General features: G+C 49.1%; 1 protein-coding gene across 1 annotated transcript in view; it reads right to left on the bottom strand.

The window, feature by feature from the left end:
- The window catches only part of GDE1 (glycerophosphodiester phosphodiesterase 1), a 196,507-nt gene extending 180,025 nt beyond the window's left edge, over positions 1 to 16,482 (bottom strand). Inside the window, exon 1 of the mRNA XM_078665115.1 lies at positions 16,082 to 16,482. Coding sequence (XP_078521241.1) covers positions 16,082 to 16,333 — 252 coding nt within the window. The 5' untranslated portion in view covers positions 16,334 to 16,482. The remainder of the gene's footprint in view (positions 1 to 16,081) is intronic.
- Between the last annotated feature and the right edge of the window lie 11,496 nt (positions 16,483 to 27,978).

The following is a 27,978-nucleotide window of genomic DNA, read 5'->3' as shown; positions in this document are numbered from 1 at the left end:
GGCCATCTTCCTACAAAAGTTTATGAAGGATGCTAAAAAGGGATAGACAGGCCCTGGCGGGCTTGCCAGGACAAGTTGCTGGACACTCTGGGGCCGCTAACTAACATACTCAACTTTGCGGAGGAGGCCAGGTTTCTCGGGTTCACTCATTTAACCCAATACCCCTTGGGCCTGGGGGCAGCGCGCCGCAGTCTTCCTCGGCAAAGCGAACAGTGCGTAGTCGACGGAGAGACACCGTTCCCTGCTTATCAAGGTGGACCCCAAACTTGGGGATCTTGCTGAATCTGAAGCGGGTCTTATTGCGCAGGAGGACTTTTTATCAAGGCATTGGGGAGGTTTGTAAATATCTTAACCTCATTGGACACAGCACAGTCCTCTATTAAAAAGGTTTTCCACTCCCGGATTTTCCGCGGGGCCGGTTGAGGCAGGGGGCGCTTGGCTAGCCGCCCAAACCACCAGTACAACTCCAGATGACAAGGCCAGTATCAAGATCAGGCCAGTTTTCCAAACTTCTACTCCACCAGAGGGAGAAAAAGCAGAGGAAGAGGAGCCAGAGGGACTGGGACCACCAACAGTCCCGGTGAGTGTACCCCCTTCTTCCCTTGTAAAGGTGGGGGGCCGACTGGCAAATTTTTTCCAGGCCTGGACTTCAATCACAGGAAATACCTGGGTACTCCGGACCATTCAAGGGTTCTAAATAGATTTTATGGTACTTCCAATCAAGCTGAACTTCTGCGCCCCATCAGGTTTTTGGCCCTGGAGGACCAGGAGGTGAGATCCCTTCTGACCAAAGGAGCTTTCTCCCCGGTGACTCTTCATCCCATGGGATTCATCAGCAACCTCTTCCTGGTGGACAAAGCGGACGGAGGTCAACGTCCGGTCATCAACCTGCGTGAGTTCAACGAGTGGCTGATCTATCGCCACTTCAAAATGGAGGGGATACATTTGCTTCGGGACATCATCCGCCCTTGAGATTGGATGGTACGTCTGGACCTCAAGGACCCCTACCTCTCGATCCTCATTTTTCCCCCTCACAGAAGGTTCTTCCAGTTTTTCTGGGGAGGAGACACGAACAAGTTCATCACCCTGCCCTTCGGTCTCTCTTCGGCACTCTGGTGCTTTACAAAGGTCCTCAGACAAGTAGTGGAACACCTGAGGGCGGAGGGGAGGTGACTCATAGTCTATCTCGACGATCTCCTGATAATGGCACAGTGCCCCACAAACTGGAGCTGCAACTCCGTACATCGGTCAGTCTCTTACAGAGCTTGAGATTCGTAATCAACGATTCCAAATCTCTCCTAGCCCTCTCTCAGAAGTTGATTTTTCTGGGTTTCTAGATCGACTCCGTAGAGTCTTCTCTCAGCCACGAATTGCGGCGGGCACCCACAAAGCCTCGCATCTCACTAAAGCAGGTGGCACGCCTTGTAGGCCTAATCTCCTCCTCCATCCAGGCCACCATGCCAGGGCCTCTTCACTACCGCGCCCTCCAACGCTTGAAGGTCATGCTCTTATAATCAGCAGGTGACTCTTTCACAGAAGCCAATGAGGGAATCACTTGGTGGCTTACAAACAAGGAAGCATAGAATGGGTGGGCATTATTTGGCTCTGTGTCAGATATAGTCATTGAGTTTGACCCCAGCAGGTCAACCTGGGGCGTCAGATGTGGCGATTTCACCACAAGAGGAGTGTGAACTCCACTCGAACAATGATTGCATATCAACAGTTTAGAGCTCCTGGCAGGTTCCTTTGCATGCCGCTGTTGGACCAAAGTCTTAGTCTAATCTTGTGTTCTCTCAAAGATGGACAACATATCGGCAGTCTGGTATATCACCCACTTAGGGGACACTCGGTCGAAGGCTCTCTCCGACCTCGCGGCCAACTTCTGGCCACGCTACCTGGCCCAAGAGATCTCAAATACGGCGGAATACCTGCCGGGTCAGGACAATCAGGCAGGGGATTTTCAGTCCCGCCACTTTTGGGATGCGAGCCTGTGGAAACTTCAGGCAAGGGTATTCCCGGACCTCCTGGTAAAATGGGGTCCTTTTTCTGTGTTTTTTTTGCCCCACGCCTGGATCACCAATTACCCATGTTCTTCAGTTGGTGACTGGTTCCCTTGGCGGCGACCACGGGTGCCTTCCTCCAGGACTGGACGGGGGAGCAGGGATATGCCTTCCCCCGTTCGCCATGATCACCCAGGTCTCAGCCCAGGTTCAGAGTCAGTCAGCTATGGCGGTGATCATCATACCAACTGGGAGATCGCAAGTCTGGTTTCCAGATCTTCTGGAACTTTCCTGGGATTCTTCAATCTTTCTCCCTCTGTTTCCAACCCTGCTTCTCAGTCCAGCACAACAGCCTGCAGGGGTCGCTAGCCCTCCTGCCCGGCTGGATTACAGGGGACAATGAGCGGTCCCAGGCCGTTCGGGCGCGGCTGAGAAGTTCATGTCCAAGCCTGCGCTGTCAGCACAGTCAAACGCTATAGGTCTACCTGGAGAAGGTGGTGCCGTTGGTGTCTGCGACGGGACCTTGAACCAGTGGCTGCAGATGTGATCCACATCTTGAATTTTCTGGCCTCTCTGGCAGAGGAAGGTTTGGCATACAGGTCTATTAATACCTTTTGCTCGGCTAGATCTGCAGGACACCCCATGGCGGATGGCTCCTCGGAAGGGTAACACCCATATGTTTGTCTCCCGAGCGGGATCAGGGTGTCCCAGTATCCGGAGCCCAGATATTCAGCCCTCTGGGATGTGCAAACCTCTTCCTGCCTTGGCAACCAAACAAGTTCCTGTCCAGAAAGGAGCTTGCGGCGAAGCTAGCCATGCTTCTTTGCCTGATATCCTGTAGACGAGTATTGGACGTCGGAGCCCCAGACATCACCGACAGGATTTTTTCTCCGTCAGGAGTGACTTTCATGATCCAGAGACGGACCATTTACAAAACTGTGCGTAGAGTCTTGTCAATCATCCAAATATTACTAATGCACTCATTCAATCATCCATACACCACTTATACACTCAATCATCCATACACCACTCATGCACACAGTCATCCATGCAGCACACATGTACTCATTCAATAACGCATGCACCACTCACAACTCATGCACTCATCCAATGATCCATGCACCACTTGTGCACTCATTCAATCACCCATGCTCTTTATTCAATTAGCCATACACATGCACCCAATCATCCATTCACCACTCAAGTGCCTCATAGGTAGGAGGACAACCCCCCTCGAAGGCCCCAGCCCCTCCTCACGCAGAGATTTGTGTTTTAGTTGACAAGTATGTAATAACCATTTTCAGCACAATCATGGTACTGTGCAAATTATACAATCAATGAACTTTAAAAGACCTTTCTCTCTCATCCTAGTGCTCAGTACAGAGGTTTTACCACCATGAACAAACCTGCTAACAAGCAGTCACCATGTAAACAAGCATTGGCATAGCCAATAGATCTCGCCTTTGGGACCTTATAAGTGTTTAGCCATGCAACAGTTGCTGTTGTTGCACCAAGGATATTATGCTGCATAACTAAATACTTATAAGGTCCCGAAAGCGCTACCTATTGGCGATGCCAATGCTTGTTTACTGTTAGTGCCAATTTTATAACCATTAAGGTTTTCATAGAACATTTTTGGATGGACTGGCCGGGGGGGGCGGGTGGGGGATGGGGGGGGAGATGCAGGCCGTCCACAATTTAAAAACAAGCATTGAAAATGCAATAGGTCTCGCAATAGAAGAGTTTAACTTTTTTCGTTTTGCAAATGGATGAGTGGCGTTGCGTGGATGAGTGGCGTTACGTGGATGAGTGGCGTTGCGTGGATGAGTGGCGTTGCGTGGATGAGTGGCGTTGCGTGGATGAGTGGCGTTGCGTGGATGAGTGGCGTTGCGTGGATGAGTGGCGTTGCGTGGATGAGTGGCGTTGCGTGGATGAGTGGCGTTGCGTGTGTGAGTGGCGTTGCGTGTGTGAGTGGCGTTGCGTGTGTGAGTGCCGTTGCGTGTGTGAGTGGCGTTGCGTCGATGAGTGGCGTTGCGTCGATGAGTGGCGTTGCGTCGGTGAGTGGCGTTGCATGTGTGAGTGGCGTTGCGTCGATGAGTGGCGTTGCGTGTGTGAGTGGCGTTGCGTGTGTGAGTGGCGTTGCGTGTGTGAGTGGCGTTGCGTGGATGAGTGGCGTTGCGTGGATGAGTGGCGTTGCGTGGATGAGTGGCGTTGCGTGGATGAGTGGCGTTGCGTGGATGAGTGGCGTTGCGTGGATGAGTGGCGTTGCGTGGATGAGTGGCGTTGCGTGGATGAGTGGCGTTGCGTGGATGAGTGGCGTTGCGTGGATGAGTGGCGTTGCGTGGATGAGTGGCGTTGCGTGTGTGAGTGGCGTTGCGTGTGTGAGTGGCGTTGCGTGTGTGAGTGGCGTTGCGTGTGTGAGTGGCGTTGCGTGTGTGAGTGGCGTTGCGTGTGTGAGTGGGGTTGCGTGGATGAGTGGGGTTGCGTGGATGAGTGGGGTTGCGTGGATGAGTGGGGTTGCGTGGATGAGTGGGGTTGCGTGGATGAGTTGCGTGTGTGAGTGGCGTTGCGTGTGTGAGTGGCGTTGCGTGTGTGAGTGGCGTTGCGTGTGTGAGTGGCGTTGCATGTGTGAGTGGCATTGGGTGTGTGACTGTGCTGCCTGTGGCGAGTGCAAACTACAATCAATTGGCACAGAATAAAATAATATTTTTAAAACATGATTTTATTATGCCAAATCACCTATCCACAGCAATGTGGCCGTGCAACAAAATCTGCAATGCAGAAACTGTGATGGATGAATCACAGCTGCAGACTGGGGTTTGAACAGAGCGCCAAGACGCCAAGGAATTGGTGATCCCGCTGTATAAATATATAACAACATAATATAACACTACAGCAAACACTACACGAAACCATGGAAGGTGTCTGTCAAATCCAGGCATTTCTAGCACAAAAGTGAAGTGTATAAAAAGAGTGTGAAGATTTCCTTTGTACCCCTAACAACTCGCTGCTGATTTGTGAAATATCTTTTGGGGGAGAAAAAAAAAATGACGTTAAGTCGTCATTGACCTAAATCAGCAATGTCATGAATTAGACGAAGTGGCTTGATTGAAGAGATTACATTAAAATGCTTAACTTCCCTCAAATTGTCATCTTGTTATCGCCATCTACCATTTATTGTTTTGTTGATATGTGAATTGCGATTAGAACCAACAGTTCATTTAAGTTTCAATGAAATCTGCACCCATATATTTAACTACTTTTAAATGTAAAACTGATTATTGCCTTAGATTCATTTTCGACACCTCCTTATCGCTCATCTATTATCACTCATTATAATTTATTTCTCTTCTTTGTAAAGCATGTTAACGCCTTTTGGCAATGCTCACGCTTCATAAAGCCGCAAAAATAAATAAATAAATGACTCGAGAATACGATCACTAGCGCGCGTTCGGAAGCTCAGTTCACACGCACTCGCTCTCTTTTCCGTTGAAACTTAACTGGGCATGCCACAAGCAAAGCAGTTGGTAAACTTTTAGAAATGGTTCATTTTTTTCTCCCAAACATGTCTTTCTGTGAATGATATGACGCATTTGTTTTCCAAGACAAGTCTTTCTATGAATGATGTGATGAATGATGTGACGCAACTGTGAATTGAACTGGCACTAGGGAGTTATTTAGCTCCGCTGGAGTCCCGTCCGCGGAACGAATCGGGTTGCAAGACGCTAGCTGTCTCTGCCCCTTTAAGAGATGCAAGGAATGCTGTCAGAGGGAGCGAGCCCGTATGACACGCTCTAAGAGGCACTATTTAGAAGAGGGTAGAGGCTGAAAGCAGAAGCCCTAGCAGCTAGACCTTATTTAAGAGGCAGCATAAGCAGCATGGAGGTAGTTCTACTTTTATTTTGTTTATTAACCGAAGGAAAACAAACCAAGTCAGCCTTTTAGAAACGCCAGCCTAGACGGGGACCCATAAAAACAAAACAGATGACAAGATTGTTTGCAGCTCCAAACAAGCTCTCGGCATTGCGTGGCGGGAGGGGGCGGGGGGAGGGTAGCTGTGCACGTCGAGTCGGAACAAAAAACAAGTGAAAGCGGGATGTAATTAGGGGGGAGGAGAAGTCTGGGCAGGCAGGATGACTCAGGGGAGGGGGCGGAGCGGGGCAGAGCGGCATGTGGGTGTGAAGAAGCCGGGCCTTTGAAGTGAAGCTAAGCTTCACTTCAAAGGTGTCGGAGGAATGCGGGCGGCTGTGCACGCGCTTTTAAGCTCAATGCACATGCGCATTGAGCTTAAAAGTCACGGGCACTGCAAGGAATCGCCACGATTCCTTGCTTCTTAGTTAAAGCTTGTTTAGGCCGCAATAGGCTCGCAAGCTCGATGCGCATGCGCATCGACAGGCGAGACCTAATAACATTGGCTGAAAGCAAAAGTATTGTTTCACATAGCACCCATTACCATACTAGTCCCTGGCACTGAAGGAAATACTTTGCATGTGAAAGTAAGAGAGCAAGCAGAAGAGTGACATGAAATGAAAGCGAACGTCTTCAAATAAAGAGTAGATGGGGGACCATGAAATATCACTTAGTAATGATACCGAAGCAGCATCTGGAATGGCTTAGCGAGAAAGTACGTACACTGAACCTGAGCAGACAAAAGACACTGAGCATAGGACTGAATGAAAGCGCACCAAAGTGATGAGGGAGATCACTGTGGAAATATGTGAAAGAGCAGGTAGAGGATATTTGCACCTGAGAAAATGGAGACTGAAAGAGCTGGTGTTCCGTTGTTTTAATCTACCCATCGGGATGAAATCCTCCTTCGCACAAGGGAGGGGGCATTTACAGCACAGTTTGTACGCTTTAAGGAAAAAACAGGACGTTTAAAAGAGCGGGAGTTCACAGCTCGGGCAATGGGTGTCTGTCATTTGTAATCGGTAGTCATTGTTGCCTGCTACTCTCAGTAGACGAGTCTTTGCTTTGAGTGGCAAATACAACCCCGTGCAGAAAGAACAAGCATTTGCAATGCAATAGGTCTCGCATTATGAAAGTTTGAGCTATTGGTCTTGTAAATGACAATTTTTTTTATTTATGTGTTGGTTTTGAAAATAGCTAAATTAATAGCTTTGTCATTTACAATGCCAATAGTTATAACTTTCGCAAATGTGACACCTATAGCATTTGTAATGCAAAATTTTTGTATGTACGTGACTTAGATGTATTGATATTACAAATAACAATGGCTTTTAATTTTTTTTAATAATTAATACTTAAATAAGTGTAATGGCGTATAGTGGAGCGATGCAGGGCAGAGTGGCGTAGGGAGTAGTGACATACAGTGCATTGGGGTAGAGTGCAGTAGAGTGGCGCATAGCAGAGTGGCAGAGAATTCAGTGGCAGCTTGCGGCGTTGGAGAGCAGAGTGGGGTAGAGTGAATTGGTATAAAGTGGAGTGGTGCAACATTGCAAAGAATGCTGAAAACGTCATCAACTCTTCATACTCTGCAAAGTGACACTTTTACTCTTGAAATCTGACTCCAGAAAAGTGATCCAAGCATTGGTCTAGTTACATCTCGACTGAGGCAGTCCCTTCCTCGCCCAAGTCCCACAGTCCAAACTGAATAAACTAAGATATTCTTAATGATGTGGCCCACCTAATCAAAGGGCTATAGAGGTTCAATAGTATCACCTTCTGGTCAAAGAGCGGTATTCCACCTGTGAGACGGTGCCCCGGGCCCCACTGAAGGGAAGTCGCCCTCCCCCACACGTACCTCCTTCCTTTTCGCCACGACGGCAACCCCAAAGACACAGTCCCGCTCCGGCGACGGGACTCGAAGCAGCAGCCATAACCCACGGACCCCTGCCCTTCTCTCTATTGCAGGGACCAACCAGAGCCCTGATACCGGAGGAAGCACATCCCGTCAACCCCAGAAGTCCCGCCCCCGCAGCAGCGCCAGAACAGGGAAAAGCCGAGCCCAGGAAGCAGAACGCCGTCGGAGCATCGTGGCAGGAGACTCGGACTGGAGCTGGAGAAGGAGAGGAGGCGTGCGAGGAAGAGGTGTGGACCGAAGAGTGGTGGAGCCCTCAGGAGGTGGCTGAAGAGCGGCCGTGACTCACTGGAGAGTAACGGCGGACCGCGCGAGTACCCTAGAGTCTTCTTTCCATAGCTCATTAGGAGCCCGTTGTATAGCCCCTGTAAATATCTCCTTTCCCTGTAGTCTCACATCCCTTGCACTGTAGTATAATTGTAAAGCACTATCACCGTGTACAAAGCCTTCCACGCCCGACCGAGTAACACCCTTTTCTATCTGCCGTCCTGTCTTTCCTCCACCCCGAGCCCTTCCTTCCCTCACTGGTTCTTTTCTGTCCCCCTCACTGCCCGGGTGACGGAGTTTTGGCACCTTCATGCCCAAAGGCTCAAGACAGGACTAACGGTCCCTTGTTTTTTCTCCTCTTGCCGCCCTCCGTGGATCCTCCCCACTACCGGAGCCGTCGTCGGACGTCCCGAAGATCCGGACCCGATCCCAAGAACCGGAAAGAACAGCGACATCCTCCCCTGGACCTCCTTACATCTATTTGGGACTTTGTTTTCTGTCTTGGTGCAATAAACGAACAGTATAGCCCACTATATACGGCCTCCTTGCCTGCTTTTCCGGCCTGCGACCGACCCACCATCACACACCTCTAAAACCAAGCATCACTTTCAGAGTGTATTGCACCAATTTTCAGGAGGTAAGATTAAGCACTACACCGCAACTGAAAAGATCAAGGTCTCCAGCTTCATATCACTGGCAGTAGCATTGCCATGATGCAGACAAGAAAGTGCAAGAAGGAGAAGAAAAGATTACAGTTGTTCGGCAGTGAATTGAGAATCTGGTACTACATTCCAATTTTGTTCTGGCTACCTCTCTGTTCTACCTCCACTTCCGAAGAGAAATAAAGAACAACTACTGAAGCAACACCCCATGCCTGTGTAACTTCTTCTGTTATCTCACATCTAATGAAGAGTTGTGCCCCGCGTGTGGCTCGCTTTTCTTTCACACGCTGTACACCTGAACGTATTTCTGTTATTCCTTACTTAATGGAGTTCCCTTCTCTTCACTGCCTTGTGAATCCCTACTCTGCACACCTTAAATGCTCACTGCTCCTTTGCATCATTTGCATTCTATAAGAAGCCTACTTACACACGTGTATTGCAGGACTGTAGAATGAGTGCTTCAGTGTGAACTGTTGTTCTCGATAAAATGTACAATGAGTTGATGGACAGCTCATTGTAAGCTGTGTTGCCATATTTGTAGTGAGAGTAAAAAGAGTTTTGAAGCACTCTTTTGGTTGGGAGTGTATAAAAGAAGTGTGGTTTGCTGGTTTGCTTGCCGGTTGGATAAAGATGGTGATAGATACTAGTTAAATTTGTTTCTGCTAGGAGGATGAGGTGAGGAGTGCATTGGGGGGCAGCATTTATTTGCACAATATATCGCATTTAAAGATTCGGTTGTTTTGGTGAACACTTTAAGAGTTACAGATTAGCAAATGAGAATCTGAGGCACAAAAAATCTATTATTCAGATCGGCGACGCAGTGAAACAGGTGGATTTTCCAGTGAAAATAAACTTAATTCAGAGATTGGACACAAGGTCCCTAGTAGTCCGAGGCACATCCTGAGGAATAGGGTTAAAGATTACCCCTTGTTGCCAGATAAACCTTTGTTGGTAGTGCCCGCATTTCAAGTCCTGGGCCTGTATTTAAAAAATAGTATGTTATGAGAATTGTAGTAATTTGCTCGAATCCAAATATTGAGATAAATCTACCTAATAACAATGATGTGAAAGAGGAAAGTAGGGGCTGGTCCATGCACGCGGTGTGATTTGGCAGTTCTGTCCACGTAGCCTGCCAGAGCTGCAAACTTTAGAACTAAGTCAGAGTCCCAGCTTCGGCTCAAACACCTGAGTTTCCGGACAAATCGTGTAATCTACATATGCCGGTTTGCCCTACTTAAAACATGCAAAAAGTTTCCTAATGTACAGAGATGTAGCCATCTGTGCTGTGGCTTACAGCTCGTTCATATATGCCCAGAGAGATTCATGCAAAGGCAGAGTCTATTATTTCCCTGTTTAGCATTCGCCTGACAAGGCGACTAGGTATTTTATGTCTTGTGTAAACAGAACAGTCTTTCGCGCAGCACTCACCCCGTGATGAGGAAATAGGACACGACCACCGGAGCATATACTGTCATGGCAGAGGGCATATGTAACCAGGACGGCTTTTTGAGCTTGATGTTGGTGCATTCTAGCACCGCAAACGGGATTCGGTAAAGCGACTCCATACCGCTCAATTCCAGAGACTCACAGAACCGGGAACATGAAAGAAGCGTCAGTGCCACCTACCAGCACACACACCCCTGCCTCTGATAGAGAGAGAAAAGAGACTACATTTCGCTATGCGAACAACTCGGCCCCCTTAATACCGAAAGATTTTGCCTTTGCGGACACACGTTTACCACCAATATAACGTAAAACACGCCTTTTTATTTATAGAAACAAAACACGAATATTACGTATCTCTTTTATGAGTTTCTTGATTAAAACATAAACAATATTGTCTGCCAGCAAATCAGTATTCAAAATTCTACAACGCAGTCTAGAATGTTTTGAACGTAATAACAATACACACTTACAAAAACGACCAAAACGAGAGATCGTTCGCTGACCTTCAATAGGCGACCCACGAACACTGGTTATTCTAAGATGGCCGGTGCACTCGCTTCATGCTAGTGGCCGCCTACGAGCAAATCGGCTTTGTTGACTGCTTCGGTTGGAAGTTGCTGCTACGTGTCCTTCGAGGCTCATTGGACATGTTGATCCTTTTCTAGCCTCTGTATACCAAAATAGACATGGATTGTAACCTGGCCTAGCAACCGGAAGTTCGGCAGCGTGAAGCCGGTCGTGGGGCGGGACATCCGCCTTCTGCGTGAACCCCGCATCCACGGAGTGTCAGAGAGCAGCATTGGTGACGCGGGGCTCCCATGCCCGAGGGAGAGCCCCGCGGTGGCTGCAGAAGTCAGGAGCGGCGGCGATGCGGTGAGTGGGGCTTAGTTGTAAGGGGGGAGGGGGTGTGTGTCTGTGTGTGTGCAGGGGGGGTAGGGGGCAGCGGCGGGTGTATGCGTGCGTGTCTGTGTGTGTGCGTGTCTGTATGTGTGTGTGTGTGCAGAGGGGGTGGGGGGCGGCAGCGTGTGTATGTGTGCGCGCGCCTGTGTGTGTGTGTGTGCGCGCCGTTAGTGCATGCGAGCCAAGCGAAAGCAGGGGCTGTGTGTGCGTCTGCGCAAGCGCGGCTCAGAGGCGCGCTCACACGGACAAAACTGACACTGGAGAAGCGCGCGTCCGACTCGTGTCTACATTCCCAGAAACGGACAACAATAGTTGTCGAGCAGACAGCAAGCAATGCTTCGCATTGCATGCACGTCTAGGCTCGACCTAAAAACAAGCAGAGGTGACGAGAAGGGCGGGGGGAGAAGGGTGGGGGTAGTGCAAGCAGGGGAGCCTGAATAAAGCTGACAAGGAGGGAGGGGGGGTGCGAGCAGAGGAGCCATTAGAACAAGGCTTAATGAGATAAGAAAGGCAGATGGCGGCTGCACGTTCACCCGCACATGCACGCAAGCTTTAGGCCAGGAAAAGCTTGTGGGTAGCACTTTGAAAAGCCCCTTACTAAAAGTCGAGCAAGGCTCGACCCAAAAATCTACCTTCACCACACCAGGAGCCGATCATTAAAAGGAACCTTTATGCCCAACAATAGCTGCTTTTATTCTCTTTGCACTTAAGCTATTGTCAGGCAGGTAGGTTTAATGACTAATGTTGGTTCTTCTCCTCTGCTGAGAAATACAATTGTGTTGTGATCAAAGATATAGATCAGCCTTGTGTTTTGAGCGGAGTAGATTAGCTTGCACCTCTGGTTTTTGGTTGTGGAAGCGCAAGTGCTGCCTTCATCCACTGTCTGTATTGAGTTTTGTGAGCACCAGACTTTCAGATTCCAGCACTACTCAGCCCAAAGAATCCCCTTACCTACCTCCCTCCCAATTGTGAGCAGTCGTATGCTGCATAGTCTGGCGGCTTTTGGAGAAGATGGCAACAACTTCTTACTGTGAACTAGCTTATTTGTTATTGATTAAGATGTTGGCTGTCGCTTTACGGTATTTACAGCAGCTGTGATAAATATTTGAAAATATACAGCAGTTGAAGCATATAATTTTTCAGTGACATCGACTCTCCTTAACTGAAGAGGTGAAATCACTGGTTGCTTCTTAAGACAGACCATTGGGAGGAAAGGCGAGTCTAGTTCCACTTTTTATTGCTGTTGGCTTCTTGCTGTTGCTCTGCCTCTCTGAAGTGGCATCATTGTATATTGTTGGACACTTGCTTTGTCTGGAAAATTTGCTGAGCATAAATTGGGTTTAACTGTTGCTGCCTATGGTATAGGCTCTTTCCATTTCTGAAGTGGATATTTCGTATCTCTTACTCATTTTATTGGACTGGGAGACAGAGATCATGAGGAGGCCTTTCATGTTTCTCTCTTTCAGTGTCCCCTCCAAGGTATTGTTTTGACAATTCTCTGGAACATTCTCAGTCTGGGACTCCTTTGGGTCTCCTTGATCAGCCAATTACCCAATGATTTGCTTGCAGCTTAAGACTCTGATTGAGGCCACTGTGCAAGAAATTCTGGATATGCGATAGCCTATCATGGCCCCTTCTCTGCCACATTCTTCTCTGCCTTAGGACACAAGAGGGGTAGGGGTCCTGCTGCTCAAATTGAGGAGGATGATGATGACAATGTGGAATTTGAGACTTTGTGTAAATATCTGAGAAGAAAGGTGTTTGCAAAGGTGATAGTCCACATTCAAGACACTTCTAGAGGTTCCTGCAGCCTATGCTTTGGAGGCTTATGTCCAACAGGCAGACAATGCTGTCAGTCGCACAAGCCACTCTATAGTCCTGGTCTCCTATTCTTAAGCAGCATTGATTCCACTATTCTGCATAGAATGTGTGGAACCCGAGATGGTTGTATCCTCTCCTAGGTTTTATGGAACAATTTCTAAATACCTTAAAAAGTGACTTTATTTGATTAGTCATGGTGCATGGATGTAGCAATTGTATTTTTTTCTGCTTTGATCCTATTAAGAAAGACGAGTCTGCTGCAACAAGGATTCATTCTTCTGATGAGTTCTCAATAAGAGCTCATAGTTTGCTGAGTGTACTGTCGGATTGCTCCTTCAATCCTTGATTGTGGCTATGAAGGGAAGGACTGTGGCCTTCTTCTGGAATTGATGGAGAAAGCAGCTGTCATCTGATGTAGCTGTGGATGTTTTGAAAGCTGCAGAAATGACCGTAGGGTCAGTTCTAGCAGGAAGTAAGCAATGTCGAATGAAATTATGGAAAGGGGAAGCATCTAAAAAAAACTTTGCTGCTTAAATTCCCTTTTTGACTTGAAATAAAAATTTCTGGGTCAAAAGCTGGCTGAAGTCATGGTGGAGGTTCCTATCAGACACCTAATGTCTGTCTCCAGATACATCCAAGCAAAAGCCAGCATGACTTTAAATACCTTCCATTGCCAAATTATATACAGGTTCTCCATCCTGCTTTCACTCAGGGTTGGGATAATTTGGTTTCCAAAGCTTAGGTGAGGTAATTGGTCTGCAAAGGCTACCTTAAAGACCTTGGGGCAGATTTATGAAGGCCTTGCGCCGCCGGTGCGTCACTTTTTCCCATGTTAAAAATGACGCACCGGCGGCGCAAGGCCTTCATAAATCTGCCCCCTTGTGACAATCCTTCTGACCCTGTGCAGAAGGAATTCTACCAAAAAGATTTGTTGGACCTTTCAAGCAAGAAAGCAATCGTTCCTGTACCAGTGGATTGGTGCCGGAAATTTACTTCCATCTGTTTCTAGTTCCAAGCCTGAGAGAGCATTTCAGCTAATAATAATCAATCTTAAGGAAGTGAACCCCTTTATGAACGGGATTCAGATAGTATCTATGGAGGAAAAGAATGATTTTCGAACTTCCATAGACTTGGAGGATGCTTCTTATTCGCACATACCAATTCACAGATCGAGAACTGTTTTTTGTATGCCTAAAACTCCGCAAACTTGTCAGTCAAATTCAGAAAGTTGGATATATGGACTGATAGTTTGTGCACCACCTTTGAACTTACATATCCAAAAATAGACAAATCTGAATCGATTCCCCGCCTCGGCGGGTCTCAGGCTCAAAATTCCACGGACTCGACAATTCTCGCTCTGGTGCCTACTCAACTCACGGGGTCACACTCTGCGACTCTGGGCAATAGCTTGCTTAATCTCCACTACGGCCCCTCGCGGCAGGATGCCTGGCTTTCACCTTGTGGACACCCTGCCGGGGTTTCTCACAGGGGAATACCAGGACGGGTTCCCTAAGCAAGCGCCGGGACGCTCACGCCGGGACGCTCACGGGCAGCTGTGCGCTTTACAAGTCCAACACATTTACATTTACATTTGAATGGAGAGATATTTTTCTTCTATTGTTCATGTTGGTTCCATGGTACCGAGGCTCAGACCACAGATCCAAAGCACTCCAATTGGGTACATGCAACTTGTTCAAAAATGTTGCAGCTGCCATTACAGGACAAGAAGACTCAGGCGCCGTCCCGTGCCCTGTAAAACATAAAGCTGCCAAAAGGGCCCTAGCATAGCACCCTCTGACCCCCTGGCTCAGGTGGATGGGCCCCAAACTCCCTGGTTATAAAATAAAAATTCTGAGGAGTTCAGGAGCCCCGAGGCTGGGTTTGCAGCATCCGAGTGTTGCATTTGTAGTGTGTATTGGTGTTGTGTAAATCAAGTATTGAGGTCTTACCCAGAACTCGGGGCTTTGTGGTGCATTTATTTTTGGGTGACTTTGTGACTCAAAATTGAAATATCACAATCATTACTGTGCTTAACTGTGTTTTTTTCAGTTGATTAAGGTTTTTTCCCCCGCATATTTTTAAGGTGTTCTAACCAAAGTTAGCCATAACTTAACGTTTTTTTTATTGAATATTTACGCTAACACAGGCAAAAGAAAGGGGTTGTAGTCACTGGAGGCAGTTGGTAATGAAAGTGTGTCTGATGTTAAAGTCCACAATCAGTACATTGACAATACTGGTCACCTCTCGTCATGGGGAAAGGAGGTTGGGGATTGTGGATTTTTTTTGGTTTTAGTGCTACAAGGATTTCTCCGCAATGTATGTTTTACTAACATCGATTCAGCATCGCTGCCGGAGTCCGTGTCAAATGTAACATTTCAAAACGTTCAGTGCCGCCGACCCCGCGGTTGTGTAGTTGTTGCAGGACTGAGAAAGCCAAACTGGGGACTGGCTGCACCATAGGGGGTGGAGTGACAACGATTATCGCCCCTTCAAATGACACCCTGCTCCCATTCCTTACTACAACTTGTTCCTCAAAAGACTGGCCATGCACCGAATCAAGACAAAACAAGTCCCTTTAACCAAATCCAAGATATCCTTAAATCAACAAGTCTTTAAATCAGACCGACTACATCCAAGAATCAGAACATACGTCTCTAATTTTGACACATGCCCTTAAATAAAACTGATTTTCCTTTTTAATGCATCTCAGTGCCAACTGCTGTTAAACAGGTCTCATTTGTCTGCAAAGCTTAACCCTCAAGGAACAAACGGCATTTCGAAAGCCTATCTTTGAGCGGTCATTAAATGTGTTTCACCTGAAGTGGGGAAATATTTCCCGCAACTGATCTATTCATAGCGTTCGATTTGACACATGTGGCTTGTAAAAATGAGCTTGACTTTAACAAGGGATATTTGACAGCTATGAACTAGAAGTTTGGATCTGGCCACCGTTTTGGAAGGGCCCGAAAGAACAAGTATTCCACATGACCTCACAGGAGGCAAAGCTCTGGATAAAGCCTCGTGCAGAATTGTTTAATTACGGCGTGAACACAATAAACCAAGTTCACGCTGTAAATACACAAGCACTTGCTGTTTACAGGGCCTCAACTTTGACACAGATATTTATGTCACTCACGGGCAGCGTTCTAGGGTAATATGCACACCTGTCTGATGGCCGCCAAAGTGTTCTCAGGCGCATCGTGAGCTCCTCCGCGGTGAGCGATCACAGACACCATTCCCTGGGGCTTCAGCACCAGCTGCGCCCGAGATTCGGGCACAGGAGGGAACCTAAAGGTTACCAGTAGGAAGTAGAGAACGCCGGTAATCACGGAGGAATTGAAGAGGTCACGACTGAGCAACAACAGCAGCAAGAAAATTGAGGTGAATGAGGCCAACAACCCCTCGTGCCACAGCATGGTGCCCACTTCAAGCCTGTAGTAGCTGTGGGAAGCAGTGAAGGGGCTGAGGGATGGCCCGCGGGAAGGGGCCTGGGGAGTTTCATCACAGGCGAGAGGACGCTGCGTGCGTGAGTGCGTGTTCGCGCGCCTACGTCAAACAGCACAATGGCATAATCGACAGAGAGAGTAGACTAAAGATTTGCTGCCACTCCCAATTGCCAAACCAATAAGCATTAAACCTATGATTAGACGGACGCGGCGACCATTTTGAATTGGTCACTTTCAAAGGCTTATGGGCGCTCTACAGGTTTTCCTACATTTGAACCTTCTAATTGTCAGACGTTCTAATTCTTTATTATTATTCAAAATGACACACCTTTATGAATTTAAAGAAAATGGAGGCATTTAAAACAAAATGCATAGATTTTACTTATTTGTTGAAACTTTTGTCCGGTAATTAATGCCTTGAGGAAGATCGAGAGTCACAGCTTACGTACTCAGAGAAACTCTGAGAAACGGTAACATTTTTCTTTTGCTCATAGACGATAGGCAGATGCGTTTCCAATTTGGTATTTAAAGCTCTATGGGACCGCTATAATTTTGTTTTCGAAAACGTAGTGGCCATCTTGGAATGAGAAACCTTCGCTTCTTTAAAACATTAATATATTAGGAATCGCATACCATCGTTGAATAATCTGAAATCGTGACAAATTCGCAAATCATATTTTACCATTAGGAATTCCATCTTATATTTACAACTGTTTAGATGACATTCTCTTCAGATCACTCAAGTATTGTTCCATGTATGTGATGTTCAAGATGTGGTTGCCTGATCGGTGGTTCATGCTTATGTCCAAGTAGAGGTATTGGTCTTGAAAATTTATTTTATATTTTATTTATTTAATGCATTTTTATAAAGCGCAGACTTTACCCGGAGGTGTCAGAGCACTGTACAATAGAACCAGTTACGTTACATGAGAGAACTGTTGCAGGAATAGAACAAACAAAAATAGCATGAACAGAGTGTACAAGCAAAAGTAAGAATAAATATGACAAATTTCACAATAACTAAAGAACTTCCTGGCGAACAATAGCAGGCCATAGAATCAAAACAACGCAGGCAAAAGGAAAACAATTTCAAACACAGCAAACACAGGATGTACAGCAAAAATATAAACATATGTGACAAATTTACAAAGACTAAAGAACTTCCTGGCAGGGTCTGAGAAGGAGGGAATTAGTTCTGAAAGTGTCTTTGGAATAAAAGAGATTTGAGGTCCGCTTTGAAGATCTGGATTGAGGTGATGGCACGGAGCGAAGGAGGAAGCGAGTTCCAGGTTCTCACCGCATTACCTGAGAACGATTGTGCCAACAGTTTTTCTCTTTTGAAGGAGGGGGGTTCAAGAAGGAACTTTTCCGCATTCCCAGAAGGTCTTGAGCCTCCAGACATTTTGAGTTTATTCGCCAGATAGCGAGGGGAGGAAGAGTGCAAAGCTTTGTGGGTGATGCACGCTGTTTTGTAGATAGCTCTAGCCTCAATGGGAAGCCTTCCGAGAGAAGACAGGATAGGAGTGATGTGGTCACTTCGTTTGGACCCTGAAATGAAGCGAGCTGCTGAATGGAGGACGGATTTGAACAGGGGAGAGGTGAGATTTGGGAAGGCCAGTCAGAAGAGAATTACAATAGTCAAGTCTAGAGAGAACTAGCGATTGGACCAAGGTTTTTAGATCATTCTCCAGGAAGAACCGACGAATCCCCCATAAGAGTCGCAGTTGATAACGTGCACTCTTGGCCATGGAGTTGATGTGTGAGAGTAGGTTGAGTCTTTTGTCAAGTATGACACCTAAGAATTTAGCGCAGTCCACAATAATGGGTTTACTGTTGAGTAGATTTGATTGATCCATCCAGGCTTGAACAGGAGGTGGAGAGAGAGAGCTAGATATGAGGAGGAATTCCGGAGCAGCCGACGGAGATGGTTGCTGCCTAAAGCGGCTCCCGACATCCGCCCGCTAATCCTGCATACAATCCACTCTACACGTGGACATACCCCCTGAAACCCGGGGGGAGATCCGACAGCGGACCCCAGTGCCTGCTTTGGGGGCGACGGCGCCCTGTTGGCCGCTGAGAAACGGCTGGAAACCTGCGATAAGAAGAGCGTCCGGAGGCGAGCAAAATGGCGACTGCATCGAGGCCCTGACTGCGCGACCGACGGTGCCTGCAGCCTGAGGACACAGAGGCGGTATTGCGGTAGAGCCTACCCCTGCCCGGTGCGGCTCAATTCGGCGGAGGCACATCCCGGCCCAGGAGCCACGGATCCGGCTCCCTGCTCCGGGCGAGTCTCTGTGCGACCCCTCACCTGACCGGAAGACCTACGGGACTCCCCGGCTTCTGGGCCCTGGCAGAACCTGAACCTAGGAGACGGCCGCCCCCCCGAGTATCCAGCGGGACCTCGGCGGGCTGCGCCCTGTCGCTGCTGGAGCTCACCCTGCGGGCAGCATTGGAGAGGGAGCTGCGCGGGGGACCAACTGGCGAGTGACGCCCTGACCCGGCTGGGTACCCCACCATCGGGACGCCTAACCACGCGACCCCCCGGCTTGGGGCCTACGGCGGACCCGGGCCCTGCCGGCTACCGGAGGTCTGTGGGGTCCCGGATACGCCTCCTGCTGGGACCGGAGAGCCGCCATTGGAGCCCTAAACCCAATCTGGGGCCTTACCTCGAACCCCGGCTCTCTGCCCCACTGGCCTTGATCACTGCCGGCAATTAAGGAGCTTGGAGGCGCTCCGCGGTAGCGGCGGACCTGCCTCCCTCCCAAGCAGATTGGAGGAGGCCGGGGGCTGCGGTGTGGCGGTGACCTGAGGTGAACTTAGTGCTCGGAGGGGCTACTGCACACGGCGGCACTCACTCGCCGCCTGGACATTTATGCTGGTCGAGCCTTGTGGGCCTGGACTGCCACGTGGTCCCCCCGGCCTGCGCGGCACTTGGGCCCCCTCGGCGCTGGCGCTAGCTGTCTCCCTGTGGATCCGGGAGTGCCTCATGACTACGGTGGGTCCTTGGGAGCGGTGGGTCCGCTGGGTGCCCGGCACGCCTCCGTCCCTGAGTCCCGTCACTGGCCCTGGACCCTGAGTGCCTGCCTGGGCTGCGCCAGCAGGGGAAAACTGAACCGGACCACAGGCGAGGAAACGAAGATCGCCCGCTATGGTAAGGAGGGCCTGCGCTTAGGGCCGACACCACGCCAGCCTGACCGCGCCCCGAGGGGGAGCAGGAGCATGAAGGGGCTGTGAGACCCGAAGTGACCCGAGGTCAGGCTCGGACGGAGGCCTGCCTGACCGTTGCCCTCCTGATTGCCCGTTGTGGGGTGTGCCTGACACCAGCGAACCTCGTTGGGGCTCCGGCACAACCACCCCGCTACAAGATGGGGAAGCCCAGGGGGGCGAAGGGAGACGGAAACCCAGCCACGGACACACCTGAAGACATTCCGCAGACCCCGATGGAACTACAACAGATGCAGAACCGCATCCTGGAGGCTATCGCAGCCACGAAAGACGCTCTACATCAAGACATTGTGCAGGTGTCGACGGGACTGGGGCTCCTACGGGAAGATCACGGGAAGCTAGCGGACAGGGTCAAATCTGCGGACGATACTCTGAAGGACATGGTGCCAGCACACAAGATCATGGAGGGGCGACTCACAGAGGCTCTGGAACGCATACAAACCCTGGAGAGACGGGCGGAGGATGCCGAAAACCGCAGTCGGCGGAACAATGTGCGCCTAGTGGGCCTTCCAGAGAAAAAAGAGGGCTCGGACATGGTTGGTTACCTGAGCGAATGGCTGAAGACGGCAGTAGCCCCGGAGGGCCTTTCGCCCTTTTTCACACTGGAGCGTGCGCACCGAGTACCGGCCAAACCCCCGAAACCGGGCCTACCACCTCGCCCAGTGGTCATCAAATTGCTACACTATAAGGACAGGGACTGGCTTCTGCAAAGAGCCCGTGAAGCGGGCCCCTTCCAAGTGGACAATAGTAAAGTCACGCTGTTCCCAGACTATACATTCGAGACTCAAAAGCTGCGGGCCTCCTTCCTTTCCATCAAGAAAGAACTGCGAAATGAAGGCATACAGTATTCTCTCCTTTTCCCGGCCAGACTCCGAATAGTAGTGGACGAGAAATCGCTGTTCTTCCCCACGGCGGCGGAAGCATGGGCCTGGTGGGACACCTACAAAGCGGGCACGGACGGGGCCTGGTTTAGAGCGGAGGAGGAATGGCAGAGGCAACCGGTGAGGAAATCGTGGAGGCTCCGGGGGCGCAGACGGAGATCCAGGGGGCCTACGGAATCCCAGACGGAGGACGAGAGGAGAGCGGTGTTGCAGGCAGTAATGGACGTCTCGGGCTCGGCGCTCGCCCAATCGGGGAGAGTTTCGGGCTCGGATGAACAGGGAACGGGCTCAGAGACGGAACTATCGGAGATTGGCGGCATGAAGGGACCAGCGGTCCCGCCACAGACGTCGGAGGAAATAATTGGGAGCTGAGAGAGAGCAGTGGCGCTCTTACTGGAATAGAGGCTATTGGGGCTACCGCCTTGGACACCTGAGCAGGCAGCTGTAAGACTGGATCATCGTGAGTTCCACTGCGTATTGAGGGGCGGGGGGAGTGGGAACTGTGATTAAAGTGCTTGAGCCTAGTTCACGCTCCTTAGGGCCCGTAAGGCCTCCGTAGTGCAGACTGCGGAATAGAAGAACTTGTGAGCACGTTTATTCGTACACAGTTTGGATGGGGACTGCTCTTTTGGGGTTAGGTCCTGTTCTTGGGGGGGCGGGCCCTAGAGAAGTTGGGGTGACTCAAGGCGTAGTGAAGGGGAGGGGGGAAGGGGAAGTTCTGAGGGGGGGCGGGAACAGTGTCACGCCTGATGCCAGGAGGCGATACATCATTGAACTGAACCGAACACTGTGGGACAATGGCTAATGCGGGATCGATAAAATGTGTGTCTTGGAATGTGAGGGGGCTGCATACTATGGCAAGGAGGCACAAGATTCATGCTTATCTGGTTCGAAGAGGGGTACACATAGTGTTTCTACAGGAAACCCACCTGACAAAGAAAGAGGGAATCGCGCTGCAGCGTAGATGGAGAGGGCACTTATTCAACACCACGTATTCTGCCTTTGCTAGGGGGGTATTAATATGGATACGGGCGGGTACTCCTTTTCAAGTAACCAGACACATAGTGGACCCTGAAGGGAGGTTTGTGGTAGTTGAGGGCAAACTTAGAGGCCGACACATCGTACTCAGCAGTGTCTACGCACCCAATGTAGACCAGGCAAACTACTTTGCAAAGCTGTCCGGGGAACTTGCTAATTATCTCACAAGTCCTGTTTTGATGGGGGGGGACTTCAATTCCATAGAAGACACGGTACTAGGTGGGTCACACCCACCACTGCATTCATCCCCAGTACATAGGCTAGCGAGATGCAGGTCAGACTGGCAGGGAAAATGGGAACTGACAGACGCTTGGCGCACACAACACCCAGCGGAGCGAGACTACTCGTTTTACTCCAGCCCGCATGACCTCCATATCCGCATTGACACTTTCCTGTGCTCCCAGTCGGTGCTTCCTGCAGTAGCCAGGACTGAGTATCTGGTGCGCACAATATCCGACCATAACCCGCTACTCCTGACACTGAACTGGATGACTGAGATATCGCGGATTCCGACGTGGCGGCTGCGGCCGGACACGCTAGATGACCCACCTTTCCGAGAGGAGCTGGAAGGGAGGATTTCACAATACTTTGTAGAGAATGAGGGTTCCGCTACAACCAGAGCAGTGGAATGGGACGCCTTCAAAACTATAGTAAGAGGCCACTGCATAGGGAAGTATGCGGGGGTGCGCAGGACCCTGCTGGACGACCTAGAAAAAGCTGAGCGCATGCTGAGGGAGGTCAAACGAACGCGCCCCAACCGGCCCGAGCTTCAGGGGAAGGTTAGCCAAGCGAGGGAAGCGGTGGCAGTGGAGGTGGAGCGCCTTCGCAGTTTTGATTATAGAACGTATCTAACAAAATCACACGCGGAAGGGGATAAAACTGGAACACTCCTAGCCTGGTTGGCGAACCCCACTAGGAGCAGTCACCCGATCTTAGCCTTGAAGGGGAAGGGGGCCGCATCTGTAGCACGCAACCAGATATATTAGACAGCTTTTGGTCGTATTATGAGGAATTATATAAGAGTGCGCTAGGGGACCAGGGAGAGGCGATAGACGCTTTATTAAGTGAGCTACAGTTACCGCGGCTCGAACAGGAACAGGCAGACGCCCTAGGGGGCCAAATAGAGTTAACAGAAATAAGGGGAGCAGTGAAGCTGATGGCACGTAACAAAACTCCGGGTATAGACGGACTGCCCGTTGAGTTCTACAGACGATATCTGGAACAATTGGCCCCAAAGCTCCAAATAATATACAATGAAGCCAAGGATAAAGGCCGGCTCCCCCAATCAATGTGTGAAGCCATAATGATTCCTCTGCTAAAGCCACGCAGGGAGAGCACGGACCCAGCATCCTATAGGCCACTGTCCATGTTAACGACAGATTACAAGATCCTGAGCACAGTGCTGGCCTCCAGATTATTAACCCACATGCAAGACCTAGTCCATAAGGACCAATCCAGATTTATACCCACCCGTAACACGACGCACAACATCCGAAGACTGCTCAGATTAGTGGACGACCCACCCCCGGGAGCAGGGACTCCCCTCGTGTTAGCTGTTGACATAGAGAAGGCCTTTGACAGCCTAGAATGGGAGTATCTATATAGAGTGATGCAGAGTTTCGGCCTCGGGGAGGGGTACATAAATTGGACGAAAGTATTATACGCGGCAGCAAGAGTTAGAGTTGGCACTCTGGTCTCACACCAGTACGAGGTGAATCGGGGTACCAGACAGGGATGTGCACTTTCTCCCCTACTATTTGCGCTAGCGGTGGAACCTCTTGCAGCGATGGCCAGGCGGGGTGACTATTATAAAGGGTTGGAATTCAGAGGAGCACAGCACTTCATCTCACTATATGCAGACGACATCCTCCTCTATTTGAAGGATGCCCAGGGAGCTGTGGAGGGCGCAGAGAGACTGCTGGCGCGCTTCGGCGCCTTGTCAGGCCTAAAAGTGAATTGGGCTAAAACCTGTCTCTTCCCCCTACGGAAGGAGGAGGAGCAACCCCCAGCCCGCCCACTGCTTAGATGGGAACCTGACTGCCTGACCTACCTGGGAGTACACATATACCACGAGCCGACGGACATGCTGGACGGCAATGTGGGACGATGTGTCCGCGCTCTGCGGAACAGCATGTCCTTTTGGGCCACCCTGCCTCTGTCAGTAGCCGGTCGGGTATCTCTTTTAAAAATGGTAGCCTTGCCGCGCTTGCTGTACTACTTCAGGACTCTCCCCATTTGGGTGCCTAGAGCGTTTTTTTGGCAGTTAAGATCGGCGATTATATCATTCTTATGGGGAAAGGGCAGACGCAGAATTGCGTTAGCAACGCTGACCCGCCCCAAAGACGAAGGAGGCCTAGCAGTCCCGGATCTCGAACTCTACTATTTGGCTGCCCAACTGCAAACCTTTACGCAAGAAATTGCGAGAGCTTATCGCGGACCGGAACAGGAAAGGGACGACAGCCCCCCCGCCAAGTGTTGGCTTATATTGCCCTGCAGCAAAAGCTGGTGCTCAGAGACCTGTCCCAAGAGGAACGGACGTTCCGATTATGTTGGAACCGCTCGCAGAAACGAGCGGGAGTCAAGCACCTATATGCGCCCGAAATACCACTGGGCATGGTGATAGCACTCCCACACGGTGGAGATTGGTTGAGGCTCCAGCTATGGGAGGAAGCAGGGTTGCAGATGGTGGGGGATCTCTACGATGATGGCGTGATAACCCCTTACCAGACATTGCAGGAGCGCTACGATCTCCCGAGGGGGGATTACCTACTACACGCGGCTGTGGTGAAGGCCGTTCAGGCACATTGGGGGGAAGGACTGATCGAACCACCGACGACACTGGCTTGCCAGTACACAATGATGACGGCGGGCACCTTCAAAGCAGTAACGTGCCTCTATTCAAGAATGCTGAGTGAGTCCTTGCAGCCGCTTGCGGCGTTGAAGGCCAAATGGGAAACTGACCTGCAGATGGAAATCCCGGACACTACGTGGTCCCAACTAGTACGGAGGGCTAGAAAGAGCACTAGAAATGCGCGTTTCCAGCTAATACACTTCTATATTATTCATAGGGCCTACCTCACCCCGAGCAAAATTGCAAAATACTTCGGAGCAGAGGACGCGGCGTGCCCCAGATGCAATAAGATAGGAGCGGATTTAGTGCATATGCTGAGGGACTGCCCTCACCTGCAGGATTATTGGAGGGACATTGGCAACACGTTGAATGAGGTGGCGGATAGGGACCCGCAGTACGATGGAGCGGTCAGCATACTACATTGGTTCCCACACACACCCAAAAATAAAATATCGAGCAAATTCATTGACATGGGCCTAATCTTAGCTAAAAGGGAGTGTTGACCAAGGGATGGAAATCAAAACGGGGCCGACGCACTGGAGATGGCTGAACGAATTTCTAAAATGGGCGGCGGGCGAGTACCAACTAGCCCGTCGTAGATCGGATGAGAGAGCCCAGGAGGCAGCGATGGCATGGGAAATGTTGGTGCAGGCACTGCGAGATAGTTCAGTGGAGGAGGAAGGGGAGGTGGAACCTGAGGACCCAACTGGGATTGCCACGGTGCCGGTACCCTCACCAGACGCACACACCCAGTAAACAGTAAAATGCTTCTGTCCACCACCACAGGTTCGTGCTACTCAGAGCTAGGCGAAGGCGAAGACACTGAGGGGAGGGTAAGTTCAGGGGTACAAAACTGATGAAGCTGGAGGAATATTGCTTGGTGATAGAGGGGGATGGGGAGAATAAATTGAAAAGCAGACAGCAGATTGCCTCATACGAGGACTATATATGGTAGAAAATGTAACATGCACTGAGAACATAATTGACGCCGCCCGGCCTTCGGGATGTGGGCTGAATGGCTGTGTATACTGAACAGGTGCACTGATACGATCCCGTAATGTTGAATGTACTGTGCATCTAGTTCTGCAATAAAAAACGTTTACAAAAATTTTTTAAAAATGAGGAGGAATTCCGTTTTGGAGGGATTGAGAATGAGTTGGTGAACTAGCATCCAGTTGTGAATAGTGTTGAGAGTAGAGCTGAGTAGTGAGAGATCATAAGGGGAAGACACCTTGAGGTAGATTTGGGTGTCATCCGCGTAGAGATGGTAGAGGATTCCAGGTTTGCTTAGAAGGTTCCCTAATGGTTCCAGATAGAGATTGAACAGAGTGGGAGCAAGAATAGAACCTTGAGGGACGCCTTGACCACCCACCAGTGGAGACGAGAGACTATTTGCAATCTTGATCCTTTGGGATCTGTCTGTGAGGAAAGAGGCAAACCATTTGAGTACTGTGCCTTCCACGCCCATTCTCTGTTGAAGAATGTTAAGGAGGGTGGTGTGATTAACAGTGTCAAAAGCTGCAGAGAGGTCAAGAAGAATCAGAAGGCACGATTCCCCTGAATCGAGAATATGCAGCGCATCATCGATCACTTGCAGCAGGGTTGTTTCAGTGCTGCAGTGTTGAATAAAGCCTGACTGGAACATGTCGAGGAGATTATTGTCCATAATGTGTTGGGACAGTTGTTTTGCAACACATTTTTCTGTGATCTTTGAAAGAAAAGGGAGATTGGTAATGGGGCGGACGTTATTGAGGTCATTTGCATCTGCAGAGGTTTTTTTTAGAAGGGGGGTAACCTGTCCTGTTTTGAGGAAACTTGGGAGGGATCCTTGACTGAGGAAGAGATTGACTAGCCTGGTCCAGTAGGAGAGAGTGTTAGTATAGAAATCAATGGCGATGCCACTGGGAATGGGGTCAGAGGAATGGTTGGAGGGTTTGGTTTTGCGGATGCATTTGAGGAGATCAACCTCCGAGATGGCGGCAAAGTTCTGCCAAGTGACTAAGGATTTTCGCTCCTCGATGGGGGTGGGGTGGGTAACCTGTTCCACCAGAGATTTTACCTTTTGGTCGAAGAATATAGCGAACTCAGTTGCTTTCTTTGATGCATCCTCAGGCTTGATGGTTTGGGGAGAACATTTTGGGTTTTTGATGAGGTCGAAAAGTTTTTTGGGTCTGTTTTTAGTTGAATCGATGAGGGATCTGAAATGTGATGTTTTTTCCTGGAAGATGTGTTTGTGGTATATGGATCTTGCTGAACGTAAAAGAGAGAGGTTGGGGGTGGATGGAGAATGTCTCCAGTGCTTCTCTAAGATTCTGAGGTTTTTCCTTTCATCATAGAGAACTTTGTTGAACCAAGGAGCTGATGGGGTGGGTCTTTTCCTTTTGCTTTGGAGTGGAGCAACCTTGTCGATTTCGACTGAGAGGATTGAGAGGCAAAGGGGAGTGAGATCGTTGACATCCATATTGGGGTCTAGACTAGGAAGAGACTGCATAGCAGAATCACATAGAGTGTCTAGATCAATGTTTTTTGTGTTGCGGAACCACGTAGAGGCTCTTTTGGGTTGGCCGAGAGTTAAAATGTGAGAGAGGTGAAAACAGAAGGGAATGAGGAAATGGTCAGACCAGTCCACAAGGATGGGTGAAGCAGTGGTAATCTGGTCTGATTTGGAAATCACAAGGTCCAGAATTGAGCCCTTGGCATGTGTAATTTTCGAGCAGTGTTGTGCAAAATTGGTTTGGGTTGTATTGGAATTGTTAGTAGTGAAACTGTGTGGTGTAGTGGAATTATGTGGCATGATGAATAGATCGGAGTAGAGCTGCACATAATAGATAGAAAGGAAGATAGAGAGGGATAGGTAGTTTGAGCAGGAAGTGGTGAATGAACTCAAGACTGATGAAGCATGATGTTTGCAAAATAATCTCGCTTGATCAAATCTGCTCATAGGTGTATTAATAACAAAACAAATGACTAATAGTGTGAAAGATTAATGAAACGGGGTCTTGGGAAGAATAACGTGGAAAATATGCAAGAGAGATACAGCACATTCAATAGTTAAAAGCTTCCATGGTTTCTTTGCAGAAAGATTGAAAACAGGAGGTTTTATGTATAAATGAGAGAAGAGACTTTTTACGTGTACTAACATTTTCACAAGTAGAAAATTAAGTGCAAAATAATAGAAATTCTTAGAAAATGTTTGCGTGGATGTCGATTTCTCTGCTTAACCATGAGAAAGCATTAATCATCGTAGTTAATATCTAGGAATAATTACACATAGGATTAATTAGAATGATGAAAAACTAAAATAATGATTTTTTAGCTTCTTCTCTGTGATCATTTAACTGAAATGTGTTTTATTTCTTTAGAAGAGAAATGATGATTTTACTGTTTCTATAGAAAGGCCTCAAATGCTGCTAATAGTTAATTTCTGTATGTCATAATCTGTGAATTGTTTAATAACTGATGGTTATTTTTGCACAAGGCACTTTGGTTATATGTGTACGTAATTTTAATCTTTTGTATTAATCATTGTCATGAATTTGTGTTTTTTTGTGCTTTTATGGGTACTTTCGTATCCGAATAAAGTTGAACTGAACTGAACTGAAGTTATTTTCTTTGCTAAC

The sequence above is a fragment of the Lissotriton helveticus genome, chromosome 10 (genome assembly GCF_964261635.1).
Source record: "Lissotriton helveticus chromosome 10, aLisHel1.1, whole genome shotgun sequence".
Classification (NCBI taxonomy): Eukaryota; Metazoa; Chordata; class Amphibia; order Caudata; family Salamandridae; genus Lissotriton; species Lissotriton helveticus.
The sequence above is the reverse complement of the archived record's forward strand: the minus strand, read 5'-3'. Positions and strand labels throughout refer to the sequence as shown.